This window comes from Sphaeramia orbicularis, chromosome 20, assembly GCF_902148855.1.
Source record: "Sphaeramia orbicularis chromosome 20, fSphaOr1.1, whole genome shotgun sequence".
Taxonomy (NCBI): Eukaryota; Metazoa; Chordata; class Actinopteri; order Kurtiformes; family Apogonidae; genus Sphaeramia; species Sphaeramia orbicularis.
Window position 1 is genome coordinate 7,591,572 of NC_043976.1, and position 16,545 is coordinate 7,608,116.

General features: G+C 38.6%; 2 protein-coding genes across 5 annotated transcripts in view; both read left to right on the plus strand.

Moving 5' to 3' along the window:
- ccny (cyclin Y) overlaps positions 1-4,366 on the plus strand; it is a 56,519-nt gene extending 52,153 nt beyond the window's left edge. For all 4 annotated transcript variants that reach the window (XM_030123207.1, XM_030123209.1, XM_030123208.1 and 1 more), the window contains one exon: positions 1,295-4,366. In XM_030123207.1, coding sequence (XP_029979067.1) covers positions 1,295-1,411 — 117 coding nt within the window. In that variant the 3' untranslated portion in view covers positions 1,412-4,366. The remainder of the gene's footprint in view (positions 1-1,294) is intronic.
- A 4,633-nt stretch (positions 4,367-8,999) lies between these two features.
- On the plus strand, positions 9,000-10,406 carry gjd4 (gap junction protein delta 4). The gene is made up of 2 exons (XM_030122970.1): positions 9,000-9,039; positions 9,205-10,406. The coding sequence occupies exons 1-2, from the start codon at positions 9,036-9,038 to the stop codon at positions 10,404-10,406; spliced, it is 1,206 nt and encodes a 401-aa protein (XP_029978830.1). The 5' UTR covers positions 9,000-9,035.
- The last annotated feature ends 6,139 nt before the right edge of the window (positions 10,407-16,545 follow it).

Below are 16,545 nucleotides of genomic sequence, written 5' to 3' on the forward strand. Positions count from 1 at the left end.
GCATAAGAGAGGAAAGCAAATAAGAGATGGAAAACTTGATAGTGCAAATAAACCCCAAGTGTACTTCTGCCTGTGCAGAGACAGGTAATATCTATACAATAATACATAACAAACCATATATATGTCACACACAGCTGCAACATATGCAATTTTGACTAGAACATATCAGCAAGACCTGGTCAGTTGTATTGTATGTAAGCCTGGTAGATGTAGTAGTCGTGATGACAGATGATGATAATATAAGCCAGTATAATCGCAGTAAAGCCAATGATTTAACATGCACATCAACAGCTCACATACCATAGTGCATTCCCAATTCTACCGGAGAGTTGTAAGAGTTCGTAAATATGATCCAACTGTAGTGACACAGCCATGATCCATCTTTGGGTTTCCATTTTTGTGTCTCCTGTGTGTTAAATATGTCATTAAAGATATCAGTAATTATCAGTACGGACTGACCTATGACTATGGGTGTGCAGATATAGTACATAGGATTAACATTGGTGATGGCCTTTGTTGACATTGACTCTGCAAATAAGATGTCATTTCACAGATGGCTGGAGTTAATGTTTATCTGCATTAGATTAAAATTGTTTTTCTAAAATAGTATAATTGAACATATGGTCTTTCAAAGATGATGATGTGTTTTGCTTATAATGAAGATTTATAGACAAAGTTTAATAAGTTTTTGTTTTTCATAATTCAGGGAAACAAAGCAACATTGGTGTCTGCATTGGCTGTTATTAAAAACATAGGTATTGATATCAGCCCAGAGTGTCACAATCATCCTTAAATGAAAGATTTTATCATGATACATTTTCAACTTTACTTCACCATTGGTACTGTTGAAGCTGAATGAGAGAATTCAAGGGAAATGCACCTTCCTGCTGTAGCTCTCACCTCTCAGTCTAAATCAGAAGAGTTAATATACGTATCCATAACTTGATATCAAAACAAAAAAGTGAAACCACTTTTCCATGTTTCTCTGTCAAGACATAGTTGAACAGTAGAGTAGTGTCCAGGTCGCATCTCACGCTCCTACCTGTCTGAAAATGGTTGTGATTTGCTAAAATGAAGGTGTCACTGGGTAGATTTTTTACAACTTGAAAGAACATGCAAGGGGTTGATGCAGATGTCCTCTCAAACCCCTTAAATTCTAATATGTTGAATTATAGTCATTAAACATTGCAGCTTTAAGGACAGGCATAATTTGGGGTCAGTATATATATAGCAATATATGACCAAAACTACTCTGTTTAAATACCAAAAATTTCTGTCATGTCTTGATTTACAGGCAATCTCCAGGTTGTGTGATGACAAATACAAGGACTTGAGGAAATTAGCCAAGAAGCGGTCAGTGAGCGCGGACAACCTGACAGTGGTGCGGTGGTGTCCAGCCATCATTTCCTAACACTGGGCTGTCAGGTGTACACACAGAGCAGAGGAAGAGATAGACCTGTCTGTCATAGACAAACTGTTATTTCTGTCTGGCAAGCAGGGAAAACCAGGTGGGCAGCAGTCCTGTGGATCAGTGGGTCTGTCTAGAAAACACACGCATACATACCAGAACACACACATCCTCACACACACACATACACACACACACACACACACACACACACACACACACACACACACTATCTGGCAGTTTGACCAGTGTGGTTGCACCCTCTCTGTACATAAAAGAAGTCCCACTGGCTGCCTGCACTGAACCAAACAGAGCTGAGCTGAACCAAACTGAAGTGTGTGACTGAAAGCATGAAGGACGGAAGCCAAGTGGGAGTCCAATTAGCAGTACAGAAGACTGTGTGTGAAGTTTGGAAAAGACACACGGATCAACCTTAATGTGAAACACAACACACGACAGTGGCAGCGACGGCGACAGCTCAACGCTGGAGAGAGGCTGTGTGCATTCCTTTCATTTAGATCTTATGGCTCCGTCGGTTTCGTGGCTGAAGCATGAGATGATTTTCTGACAGCTTACAAACGCATCTAAAATTTTAAACGTCCTCAGTTTGTTTGTGTTTTTCTTTCGGTGTTTTATCTGTTCACGTGCATTCCCATCCACCGCTCCACGGACATTCCACTGTCAGCTTGAGTGTTGATAAATTTTGACTGACATATCATTAGCCCCGCGTGACAAAATATTCCACTTGTTGTTGCCATCAGCTGGAGGTGTCACTCACACACGCTGACGGTAAATTTAAAGAAATCAGTGTTTAGCTCCGGGCACTGTACTTCGCTTGTTGACGGGACCTCAGAACTCAACCTCTAAAACTCCCAGTCTCACTTTCTACAACTCAGCTGTCTCACATACAGCTGGTGTTCAACTCAAAGCAATACTCCAGCATCGCTTTATTATTCTGATTCGATAAAGCATGCAGAGGGGACTGTTTTTACATGGGAGAAGACAGACTGGAAGACATGGAGGTCCACTATAGCGCTGGGTCAAATGTGAGACATACTGTAGAGTTTTGTTGTACTTTACTCACTGCCATTGTCCTGACCTGTGGTGCCTGTAATAAGCTAGTCTTAACACTTCTCCCCCTTTTTCTTCTGGAGAAATAGAACAAATAAATCAAGTATTTTTTTTTCTTTAACATTTTATACGGTTCTTCCAGCTCATAAAGAAACAGCACAAATGGAATATTGACATTTAGAAACCACTAAAGGCATGATTCTTCAGGGTTTTTGTTCTAGAGCGGACCTAAATGAATGAAAAAAAAAAAGCATTATGTGATGATTGAACCACTGCTTACAAAAAGATAGATTGTATAATTTTTGCTAAATTGTCTCTGTACAGTGTAAATACGGCACCACTGCTGACGTCTTACTGTAAAAAAAGAAAAAAAATGAAACAGAATAATGTTAAAATATTTATAATAGATCAGTTTTTACTGTACATGAGGAGGGAGGTAAATATGACAAATCAAGTACAGAGAAAAGGTGAACTATTGAACATAAATGGGAGACACCACTTGAGATTTTTTTTTTTTTTCTTGTTACAATGTTTTGCAGAGAATGCCAACTTTCTATATGTTACATACTGTACATGGTTTATAGACAATACAATCAATTCAGGCTTATTTTATGGCTTGTTATCATTTTTAACATTTTTTTTACCCTTTTCTGTGAACTCTGCCTAATTCATACATTGTTTTTAACTGATTGTATTTGTTTTAGGCATTTACTGGAAAATAACTGTCATAGGCATCTCCTTTTTTTTTTTGTTTTGTTTTGTTTTTCTTACAGATATAGGACCCGTAAAGAGAATAATTGGTTTCAGTTAGAGTGTAAATTAATGCTTTTATATGATAAACTTCATAGTGTGTTAGTGATTGCCTTATGATGACCAACATGTCTAACATTTTTCATAACTGTGTCATTAAATTCAATGACTCAATCTGGAAATGTATGAAAAAAGACACAACAAACATGAATTTGAAAAAAGTCCAAATCCATGTTAATCAGCATTCCCTGATTCACAGTGTATTCATCAAACCTGCGGCTTCCACGTCAGTGATTTGAGTTGTGTTTCCAATCAGAGTGATTTCTAGCCCTGAGAAGCAGGTGACAAGGGACAGAGCTGAACCAAAGTCGTGTAACCAAGGACGATCCTGTTTGTGGAGTCACTCTGACCCAAACCCGCCTCCACCTGAAGAATACAAAGAGTCTGGTCGATAGCGGTTGTTCCTCTCGGTGCTGTGAGTGAGTAAGTGTGACAAAATGTATTGAGGAAAGTAACATTACTGGAGTTGTGAGTTCAATCTGTTCGAGGTTTTCAAAGATTGTATATTCTATTTATTGTATGTGTGTCTCTGGTGTTTCAAGCCCAGGTGATGATGATGATGATGATGATGATGATGATGATGATGATGATGTTGATGTGATAAGTCCTGAGGTGGAAAACGTCATTACAACAACAGCAAAGGCCTGTAGTGTCCTGTTGACTGGTTACTAAGTGTGTGTTATAGCCTTGTGCACTGAACTCTACCTCTGCATAGAGTTTTTACTTTCCTCTCATTTATTTCTTCCTCTCCTTAATGACCATTTTTGGATTTTGACAAATTCAGCTTGGATCATGACAGTTTCCTGCGCTAACGTCTGTCAACTGCTGTAACTGTGATCTTTTTGTTCTTTTCCTTAAATGGATATTTTCACTGTAATCTGTTGTTCTTGTCGTTACTGTTCGTGCATTTTTAGTTCCTCCTCAGTGAATCAGTCTCTCGGTTCCTGTTCTCAGTTTGCCAAACTCAAATCTTTCTCTGTAGGTTTACTATGATTTAAAGAACTGTTCAGTTCTTCTCTTCGGAAGCAATGTTTAGAAAATCTGTTTGAGAATTAAACTTTAAAACCTTGCAGTAAACGGTGTGTGTTTCTTGTTTAATCCATCGCTCTTATAGGCATGCTTAACCTAAACACACTGGATCCATTTGCACATCCTACATGATTTTAACAAATGCTTTCCCGTCTGTATCGCAGTCCTGTCTTTTGTTCTTTACCATGGAGCCGATGTGACTCAACAGGCTTTCTCCTCCCTCAAAGAACCATTTAAATGGTTTAGAGCAAGTGGTAATACTGAGCTTACACTGTGCCTTTCTGTCATTGAGGGACACATTTAATCCTCTGAATTAGCCTTGATTTGCATTTCAGTCACTGCTCTGGTAAATGCTCTGCAGGTCAATTCAGTGTTGATGGAGAAATGCTTTGTCCTTTAGTCAAACAATCCCCTTGACTTGAAACATGAAAAACTGACATTACACTCAAACAAATAAAGCTACCATATAAAGTTATGCTTTTCAGTCTATTCATTTCATTACAGTGAATGTAAGGGCATCAGTCTTCTATAAGTAGATTAATTTAAAGGACATTTGTTTGTCTGGCATGGTAACGTAGTATAGAATTAGACAAGGCCAAACCTTTACACATAACTATGAGGGCTTTTTTTTTTAATCTTCGTACATGCCACAAGCCAGTCTCCTCACAATATTGACAAGAACCATACATTCATTCAGTTCTGTCAGTTACCGTATCATCCTCTGAATCTTGACCTTAATCTTCCCCCTCTACCACATCTACTCCGATCTAATCTTCCAATCCTCCAGGCTACTTTCATATGTGGTCCTGAATCAGACACAGATCAGATCTTTTGGAATGTGACTAGATTTGTAATTGGTCAGAAATGTCCCTTCACATGTTCAAACAGTCCAAATGCAACATGTAGATGAATAAAACAGTTAAACACTGGCAGGAACCTTTTTACACCACAATTAACATGAATACTGTATATTTTAGCTTAAACATAAGGTTTTGAATGCACAACTTGTATTTGTAGTGAAGTACTTTCACTGTGTATTAATTTTTCTGAAGGAGATCATCTGAACACAACTGAATCCGCTGCTTTTGTGCATGTGGTTCAGTTCCAGACTGATGAGTTCGCACTGGAATCTTTGCTTTGATTACTGCTTTGTACATTCTTGGCATTCTCTCGATGAGCTTGATGTCACCTGAAATGATTTCCAAAAGTGTTGGAGTTCTCAGTGATGCTGAGCACTATCTGCAGTCCTTTTCATGCTGTTTAAATGAGAAGGTGAGTCCAAACTTTTGACTGTGTGTGTGTATATATATATATATATGTATGTATATATATATATATATATATATATATGTATGTATATATGTATATATATATATATATGTATATGTATATATATATATATATATATATATATATATATATATATATATATATATATGTATATACACACACACGTATATATACATATATATGTATGTACATACACACATGTATATATACATATATATGTATGTATGTATGTGTGTATATATATATATATGTATGTATATATGTATATATATATATATGTATATGTATATATATATATATATATATATATATATATATATATATATATATGTATATACACACACACGTATATATACATATATATGTATGTACATACACACATGTATATATACATATATATGTATGTATGTATGTGTGTATATATATATATATATATATATATATATATATATATATATATATATATATATATATATATATATATATATATATAAATGGAAAAAAAAATCTGAGACCCCTGCAAAATTAGCACTTTCTCTGAGTTTACCATTTATAGGTATGTGTTTGAGTAAAATGATCATTTTTGTTTTATTCTCTAAACTACCAACAACATTTCTCCCAAATTCCAAATAATGTTTTGGAAAAAACAACACATGGTCAGAATAACAAAGAGATGCAGTGTTTTCAGACCTCAAATAATGCAAAGAAAACCAGTTCATATTCATTTCTAAACAACACAATACTAATATTGTAACTTGAAAGTTCAAACATCAATATTTGGTGGAATAACTGATTTTCAGTGACAGCTTTCATGTGTCTTGGCTCTCCACCATTGCTGTTGGATGACATGCAGTTCCTGGCAGAGAAATTCAAGAAGCTCAGCAATGTTCGATGGTTTGTGTCCATCCATCTTCTTCCAGAAGTTTTCAAAGTGGGTTCAGGCTGGCAGATTGGGCTGGTCATGACAGGGTCATCATCTGATGGTCTGTCATCCACACCTTTATGGACTTAGCTGAGGCCAGGAGCATTGTCCTGATAGAAAAAAAAAAAAAACAGTTGTCAGAGTTTGGGAACATTGTCAGAGCAGAAGTCCAGTAGTTTTCAATAGTTATTTTTTTTTTATTCCAATTACTTTTGCAGTACTAATGGCACTGTTTTTGCCACCCAGCTAGTCCTACTGCAAGAAGCTGGTGATGGTCACAGTAGTGGTGTTTATACTTCTCCTTCTTAAATAAGACATGGATGAGGCGTTTATGAAGTACAATAAGTTGTGCTTATGTTGGAATTCAACAGACACAGGAATGGAATGGCTGTCATACATGTACAGGGTGGGGAAGCAAAATTTACAATATTTTAAGGCAGGGATTGAAAGACAGTGTATGACCAATTAGTTTATTGAAAGTCATGAGAATTTATTTGCCACAAGAAAATTTACATAATAGAAAATGTTTTTATTCTATGTGTCCTCCTTCTTTCTCAATAACTGCCTTCACATGCTTCCTGAAACTTGTGCAAGTGTTCCTCAAATATTCGGGTAACAACTTCTCCCATTCTTCTTTAATAGTATCTTCCAGACTTTCTCGTAATAGTTTTGCTCATAGTCATTCTCTTCTTTCCATTATAAACAGTCTTTATGGACACTCCAACTATTTTTGAAATCTCCTTTGGTGTGACGAGTGCATTCAGCAAATCACACGCTCTTTGACGTTTGCTTTCCTGATTACTCATATGGGCAAAAGTTTCTGAAAAGGTATGGATAATAGTGTTAGGTATGATTATGACATCAATATATGTTTGGTTTCAAAACAATTGACGTAGTGCCTGCTGAGAAAAAACAACTGAATGTTCATTGAAAATTTTGCTTCCCCACCCTGTAGACATGCTGATTTCAGAGGAAACTGCACTGGTCTCTTAATTTTTTCCAGAGCTGTATATTTGCACTGGAGGCCAACCAACAAATAAGACAACACATTATCTTATTAAAGAAACAATCAAGAAATTACATGGAAACACTCAGATTCAACCTGCACTAATAATGACGGGCCTTTCTGGCACATCACTCCAGTTTATGTTAATGGTGCAAAAGGGAACAGCTGTGGGATCAATTGGACGGCCAGATGATGACAATCCTCCATGTGGCAGGTGCTGGACAGGTGGTGACTAATTTCCAGGGTTCAAGCTGCAGAAATATCTGTGGAAATGTCACTAATTAAAGAAGCTGTGGTCACGTGGGAATGGAAACAGGGAACCCATTCTAAGAAAAGTTCTGGCATGGGTTTTGTTAATGAAATGTTGCTTCGCTCAGTAACCCTTGCAAAGACATTCCTTCATGGTCAGAGTTAGCCGTATAAGTGTAAATAACTCAGCACTGAGGTGGCTGAGTCCAAGGTTTAACTCCACATGCTATAATAAGCAGAATCATGCCATCCACTTTCAATGAGCCATATGGGATTTTTGCTGGGGGTGCTAATGACCATTGATCTGTGGAGATTATGAGCCAAGGCAGCAGTCTTCAGCCATGTGTCCCAACAGAGACCTAGTCCGTGGGTGGGAGTGGATGCAGGATGTGAGAAAGGATATGAGTCGTCATTCTTGGCAAAAGGGCTGGAGTGTTACATTTTGAAAGGAAGATAAGTCTGCAGAACTGAGAAGTACAGACAAGAACTGGTTTAAAGCCTAAATGTAGAGTTAATCTTATAGGCTATGAATGTGACTTTTACTTCATACCCTGATTAGACGACTGCATTCTAGTCCTCATCGGTCATAAACAAGTATGAGCTATCGAAGAGCTCATAATGTACAGTCTGCTTACTTTTTACAACTGCTAATAGTCTGTGTATCTCTAGATTAGGATGATTTATGTCAAGAGTATCAACTAAATACCAGTTTCAACATGCTTGCTATTGTGTTTGAGAACTTAAATATAGCAATTCTGCATGAGTAAGTTTGGAAACTTGTTGTTCTCCTGTAAGGACGAGCAGCAGCACTAAAATATCTCTGCAATGCCAGGAGGGCGACGTGCCTTTGGAAGTGGGTTAAGAATAGATCCACAATGGGGCTCGCTCCCGTCTTCTGTTGTCTGAGGACGGTCAGTTGTTTGCAGGGGGCAGAGGAAGAGGCAAGACAGATTCTCAAAGTGAATCCAATGGATTAGGTTGTATTTTTTTTCTCTTTCTACTGGATCCTGCCATATGCTAACAACAGCATCACACTGCTGCTTTTGAAAACTTGGTCTTCGTCCGTCTGGAGTTTATTGTGGTACTGGAGGCTGCTGTTCCACGTGGTAGAGGTGGAAAGTGAAGCTGGATAGAGTGTCTGCTGGCTTCAGGATCTATACTGGGGCCTTAAATTTTTTTGGATAGCAAGCATGTTGGGATCAAATGCTTCAGAGGTCATCTTCATCTGTGTCAATCAGAGCATCACATTGATGGGTGAGGAGCAACAGAAATGAAGGAAGTTTTCACCCTTTACTTTTTTGCTAATTTAAATATATTTTATTTATATTCTGTAATATTTATCATAGGCCAACAATTTTAGCTTAATAGTAATCCTAAATGTTTATTTCTGTAAGGCTTTAATTTTCCTTGTTTGTTTAGGGAAGGTGTGGCTGACCATGATGATTTTCCTCCGCATCCTTATCCTCCTCTTCGCTGGTTACCCTCTCTACCAGGATGAGCAGGAGCGTTTTGTCTGTAACACCATTCAGCCTGGCTGTGCCAATGTGTGCTACGATCTGTTTTCCCCCATTTCTCTTTTCCGTTTCTGGCTGGTGCAGCTCATCACCTTGTCCCTTCCCTTGATCATCTTTATCATCTATGTGGTCCATAAAGTTGCAAATGGCCTCAATATGGAGCTGAACTCCTCAGGTCATATCAAAACTGCAGCACTCTTCAAAATCAACCAGGAGGCGTTCAGCAGGACGTCTGTGAACCGGACGCCACTTCTGGCTGGCGGCTTCACTGGGGCATACATTCTCCATCTGATGTTCAGGACTTTACTGGAGGCAGGGTTCGGGGCAGCTCACTACTATCTGTTTGGCTTCTACATCCCCAAAAGGTTCCTGTGTCAGCATCCACCCTGCACAACCCAGGTAGACTGCTACATCTCCAGACCCACTGAGAAGACAGTGATGCTCAACTTCATGCTAGGTGTGGGAGCTCTGTCAATTTTCTTAAATGTGCTGGATTTCTTCTGTGCCATCAAGCGCTCTGTGAGACAGAAGACCAAGAAGAAGCTAACAGTAGAGAGGATGTATGAAGAAGAGCAGTGTTTCCTTGCAGCCTCCAGGGGAAAAGACCAAAACACGTCACTGGCTCAGCAGGACATAGAAGCAGATGCTGGCCAAGCAGGGAGTTTCCGAAAGAGAAGAGGTAGTAAGGGTTCTAGCAGAGGAGGAGGAACACTTGGTTTAGATCAAGATTCACAATGCCTGGAGCGATCCTCACTACCTCGCCCTCCAGGAGCTCCAGGCTGTAACACCAATGGGAACAATGGATACTCTGCCACCCAGGAGGAACCCCTGGAACGGGAAGGCAGTGAGGTGGCCCTCTGTCCCCCAGAGCCTTTGGCGACACCCAGGTCTATTCGTGTTAGTAAACGCAGCCGGATAAAGCCGCCACCTCCACCCAGGCGGGACCTTGGGTCATTCACAGGAGGGTTAGCAGGGCCTGTGGGTGATGCTTCCACAGCGACAACTGTCTGTACTAAAAGGGTGGGTCAGTACACACTGGTGGAGCTCAGTACTGCAGAACCACAGGCAAATGATGATACACAGGAGAAAAGATCAGAGTGGGTGTGAATCCTAGGACTGGACTGCTTTATTCCCAGGTTATTCTGGAACAAAAGAATGACTTAAATATGTGTGTATGAGAAAAAGACCAAAACTCAAAAACTTCCACCTCTTTCAAAGCAGAGGATCCTTTCTGAGCTGGTGGCTAATACTGTATGAGGTCATTAGGTTTCCACAGCCACTGAGAACCAGCTCTGGGAAAGAAGAACTGGTTCTAGACTGGCATCAACACTTTGTAGGTCAAGAATCCAAACCGTTAATGGTAGGGACGAGGGTCAGATTATTGTAACCAACAAAAGCAACTAAAACAAAAATCGAAACTAGTCATGTTTGGATGCAATGTAGATTTACAAACTGAGGAGCACCATTTATATTAATTAACTGTCTTGTGCTATGAAAAAAAATTTGCTAATGGGGTGAGCGTATTTTGCTTGGCCGGATTTTTAAAAACCGCATAAAAATGTAGGCACTTGCCTAAAATATGGCCCATTTAAAGCAGGCTTTGCTGACAGTAAGCAATAAAAACACAGTTATTTAAAGCAAATGTAATTTTCTTGAAATTAAAAGTGTGTTTTACTTTGTTATAATTTTAATTTAACTGAGTTTTAGCTGAAGCATCTTAATATTCAGAGATGTTTTCCTAAAATGATATAATGCTTTTTAGAAACAACATTCACTTTGCGTGGGTGGGAAATGTTTTACTTTCTTGACATCCCGTCTTGCAGTGAGACAAGCACCAGGGCAGAGGTTTGAGCTGTTAGGAATGACATCCTGCCTGTCTGTCTACATCATTTAACTATGCAGTCTGTACAGATACCTGAGGAAAATCCAAAACAGTAATGCATTCAAAAAACAGAGACACCTTAGACTCATGAAGCGTGCACAGATTTGCTGTGATTTTATTTTTTCATGTCTTCAGATCACACAACCTCAGATGAGTGTGCATTTTCTTGCCAAGTGATGCAAAGTGACAAGAATTCTAATCTTGAATATATACTCTCTTAATATAACCGGACACAGTTAGCCCAAAGTGCCCTTGAACAAACCTCAGCCTTAAGAAAACCTAACACAGTGCAGCCCACCTGTTTCGTCCCATGTTAGCTTTACCCCCACCTCCCCCGACACACTGTCCATAAACAAAGGCAGGCCTTGACCTGTCCCACATATACATCACAGTCACTCTATGTGATACCTCTATTCCGCTCCTCTCCTTTGTGTTGAGGTGACTGGAGTCTAAGTAGACCTGAGTCGCCTCTAGGTCCTGACCCTGGTCACTCAGGTCACTTTTTAGGATCAGGGTCAGGTCAAAGTAAAAATCTGCATAAGTTGTCATTATCAAGCCTATAAAATGACATCAAATTCCCCTGGCAGAGGAGAAGGACAACATGAAGCCCATAAAGCTGACATAGGCTCACTAAGCATTTATGCTCCCCCATAGGGGCTCATATTTATGGAGACAGCTTGTCACTCTATTTCAGTGCCTCACACAGCTTAGGGGAATACAGACCTTAACGTACACTGACACTCAAAATAGAGCGCTGAGGAGGAGTTGGAGAGACGCAGCATTGCCTGTTGCCCTTCAGGATATCTGCACTGTGCATGTTGTGGCTTTGGTTTCACCTTGATCAAAGCTCACACTAATGCGAGGCAGATACCATTCTCTTGCTGTGCCACATGCCAGTCATGTATTTATATGTTAAATTAACATGTTCTTTCGCTGCTGGATTGTGCCCAGATTTTAGCTGCCCATGATTATGAAGATTTCTGAAATCCACTGATCTCACTATCAGCCAGGTTTTTCAGTCCTTGAATGATACAGCCACACGATGCAGATGTTTTCCCCATAAGAAGAAGAGGAGACTCATTAAATCACTGCCACACGGTACTTGTTGCATGTGCTGCTCTATGGCTGAGGGGCTGGACTCTGTGTAAGCAGATAGCTCTTGATCTCCCTCCTTTTCTTGTGGTCTCTTTGAAGGTTACAACAAAAGCTCCCAGCCTCATATCTCACTTATGTCCCGGGTGCTGCTGTTTTGACTGTCATCAGGTGACCAGAGGGGGTTTTCACCAGACCACAGCAGGTCTGAAAGTATCGCACCTTTCTCACATCTTCAGGGGATGAGTCATTAAAGATGGTCTCAGATTGGTGGTTTTATTGGTATTTTTTTCTATAATATCTGGGCTTTTAATGTAAAATCTTTTGGAAGTGATGTACAAATTTATATGTTTTATTCAATGCTGTATTTGTTATATTGTACCTTGACACAGTGTGTATGTATGACTACGCATCATTTATACATTTTAGTTTCTTTTCATCACACTGAATTGAAAACTATTAAGTGCAGTTTCTTGATTGATTGAAAAGTCTGTGATACTTAATGTGTTTTATCCCTTTTGTTATGATTTGATGGGACCTATGTATGAGTTATTGCTGTTCATAAATTATACTTAGAGGCTACAGCTACAACATTTAGGATGACTTTACTTCTCAAAGCACTTTATTATTCCCATCAGTTTTTAAGTGCAGCTCTTTGTGCTGCTGACGTTTTTCTGAACTCACACTGCCCTCCAGTGGCACAAAATGTGAAATGCTGTTGATATATAAATGAATCAGACACATGAACTCGTCTCTCTGATATTTATACTTTGATTAATCTTTCAGTGAATGTATGAAACAAGTAAAGAGTGTAATGTTATAGATATGTTTGTTGATGTTGTTCATTTTAATACCTACGCTGATTGTGTTCAGCACATTTTGGGATTAAAAGGTCATCAATGTAATGGAGATCAGCGATAGATAACAAGCTTTATCTCATAGGACCGTAACGTTGGTTAGGGATGTAAATACACTGCTTCAGCTCAGTTGCAACAACAAATCAGAAAAAGTTAGGATGGTTTGCAAAATCAAAATTAAAACTGAAACCAGTGATGATGAAATTATCTAATTAAATTATCTAAATGATCTAAAATCCTAATTTCTGATCTCATGAACTGTATTGTTACCTCCGCCAAGGAGGTTATGTTTTTGCCAGGGTTTGTTTGTTTGTTTGACTGTTTGTTTGTTTGTTTGTCTGTCTGTCTGTTTGTCTGTCCGTTAGTGTGCAACATAACTCAAAAAGTTATGGACAGATTTTGATGAAATTTTCAGGGTTTGTTGGAAATGGGATAAGGAAGAAATAATTAAATTTTGGTGGTGATCGGGGGTGGGGGGGCCCATTTCCAACAAACCCTGAAAATTTCATCAAAATCTGTCCATAACTTTTTGAGTTATGTTGCACACTAACGGACAGACAGACAAACAAACAAACAAACAAACCCTGGCAAAAACATAACCTCCTTGGCGTGGGGGGGGGCCCACAGATCAGCCTTGGTGGAGGTCTGCGCTCTCCGAGTGCTTCTAGTTTTTACAGAATTAACATATTCCAGTTTTGACTCTTACAACACAATCCCCAGTTATTGTTACAGTAAAGCATTTGCCACTGGAATAATGCAATTTCTTTTCACTCTTAGGGACTGAAGACACAACCACTGATTCCTCTTATACCATATAATGGCAGGTATTTACTGACAGTTTTCATGTTCTGCACAGGCTGAGATGGTAAGAAAATGCAGACAAATACAGTGTGTGTGTTCCATACAGTTGTGAAAAGAATGGAAGTAAAAGTGTGTCACAAAAATGTGTTGTCATGTCTTTGTACGTGTCTGAGCTGTATCCAGTCATCTCTAGCTCATGTACAGTGTTTTATCCGGCTATAGCTTTGTGTTTTCTCCTTTTTCTGTCTTAGTTGCCACATTTTGGCAAACAAACCTAGACAAACTCATGAAGCTAACCAAATACCAAGAACAATCTCCAGTGACTGCCATTAACACTTTCTTACTGTTTTTTAAGCATCATAGTCTCTCTTTTTTTTCCACAAGATTATGCCTGTTTGTGTTTAGTCACCAGCCATGATTTTTCCAGATGAATACAAAATATTTAGAAGGTTAAAAGAGAAATGGAATTAAACTTCACATAAAAGTAAGACCCACATTGTTCATGAGAAACTCCACTCTTTACAGGTGTGGTTGGACTTATTTGGGTGTACCATCACTGAGGCACCCTGATCTTATCTTGACAACAGTTCAGGATCCTGGAAATAATAAATACACAACTGAAGCAGTAGAAAGTAACATTAGTGCCTCAGTGTGTTCTTTGCAGGTCAGTTCAGTCTGACTTTTCATGCAGTCAAACCAAGGTTAATATACACTTCATGAGGTAAATTTGATACATCACATTTCATGTATGTTTCACAGTGCAGCCTCCAGCATCATCTGCCAGGTTCAGTTTAATACACATTGTACCTATAATGTTGATTTCATCCAAAAACTTCTCAGTGATTAACCCATAAAGACCCAAACAGCCACTGACGACCAAAACCATCTACTGATGTAAAATGTTTAATAAGTTCTGAACCAATACATGTAAATAATTGGTGCAAAATGCAGTTTGTCATCTTTTCATGGTCATCAGATATGACCCATTTGGACATTCAGAGGCTCCGTAGTGACTATGGAAACACCATCATCTTCTACAACATTGATTCACCGGTAAAACTGATGGAGTTAGATCAATGACAGTGGATGGAAACACTTGTTTTATGTTCAGTTAATGTTATATTTTTCTGAAAAAGTCACTTTTTCTTCAGTTTTCTCTGTTTTTGATATAATATCCCTCAACTTTAATCTGAGCTTTTATGAACATCCACATGATTAGTAAATTAAATACCGAAAAATACCTGATGTACAATGAAAAAATCAGATCTAGCAACAAAAGACAAAGACATGAAAACGACTCTTGACTTCTTATATTTCCTTACAGCTATATGAGTTTATTATCATTATTTAAAGCCTGCATCTTTGCTTCATGGTGGCTACAGAATTATCTCTTTAACCTTCACCATTATTAGTATTTTCCCCGTTTTTACAGACAATATAAAGAAGAAAAGACTGTACGAAACAACTTATGTGATCCCCGACAAGTAGGTCTGATTTCTTGGCACACTGTGACCTTCTGGTTGTTGCTTGGATGACCTGGATGAGGAGTGCTTAATGCAAATGAAACGAATCTGATTAAGAAAAAAAAAAAAAAAAAAAAAGGCAGAAGGTACAGTCATTTGTGTATGTATGTAATGCCATCTGTTCTCCCACTGTAAACTTTAGCAAAATTTTTACACAAAAGACAAACACTCAGGTTTTCTGTATTTCATAACCAACTCCTACACTGAAGATACACAACTTCAGAACTATTTTTCTGCCATTTATTCTTTATTTCCTTCACATTGTCAGTGGTTTGCCGACGTTGAAGATGGTAAAACTATTCCACTGTTTCCTTTCAGGTATACCAGCCTGAACACTGTGGTTATATCTGACTGTAAATCCTGTGATTTACAGCATGTGTCTGTGTCGTGTGTGGAGTTATTCCTGAAGAACCTTGGTAAAGTAATAAATGTCACTTGGAAATTTTTCAGACTCTGTCCTTCATTCATTAATTTCACAGAACAGATATCCCAATTCCTGTAAAGAGGCACAAGTCATCATTCTCTGAACACAGATGGAATACTACACTTTACTTAAAGGAATTAGTCATGTTAAACAAAACTAAATGATCTAATCTGTCAGTTTTTACCTGATTATTGCACCGCATACTTAGTATCTATTGAAGACTAATGCTGGATGTTATTTTGTTCCATATGTTGTAATTCTCTCTCTTGCAGTTTTGCAGCACAAAAAGGTTGTGTATGAGCACTGACGATTGAGAGGTGAAAGACGCTGCAGAAAAGACATGGTGTGAGGCGCCCTCTAGTGGACAAATATGAGTAACGCATTTGGTAGAATTTCCTTGGATTTGTGAATGGCAGTTTTCTGATGGTTTAAACGGCTATACTATATTCACTATATTTAGACCATACAAATCAACCAAAAGCATCATGTAATATTGTAACTAATGAAAAGGGCTTTTGATAAATATTTGAGAATAAGTATTGCAGCTCTAAGGGATTTGGGTTTGCAGGAGAGATCTGGCTTCAGTCTACAAAATAATAAGTAACAACGATGTAATGATCGCTCTTTTAAGGTATTTTGTGCAGCATTTGTGGAAAAGGAGACATCC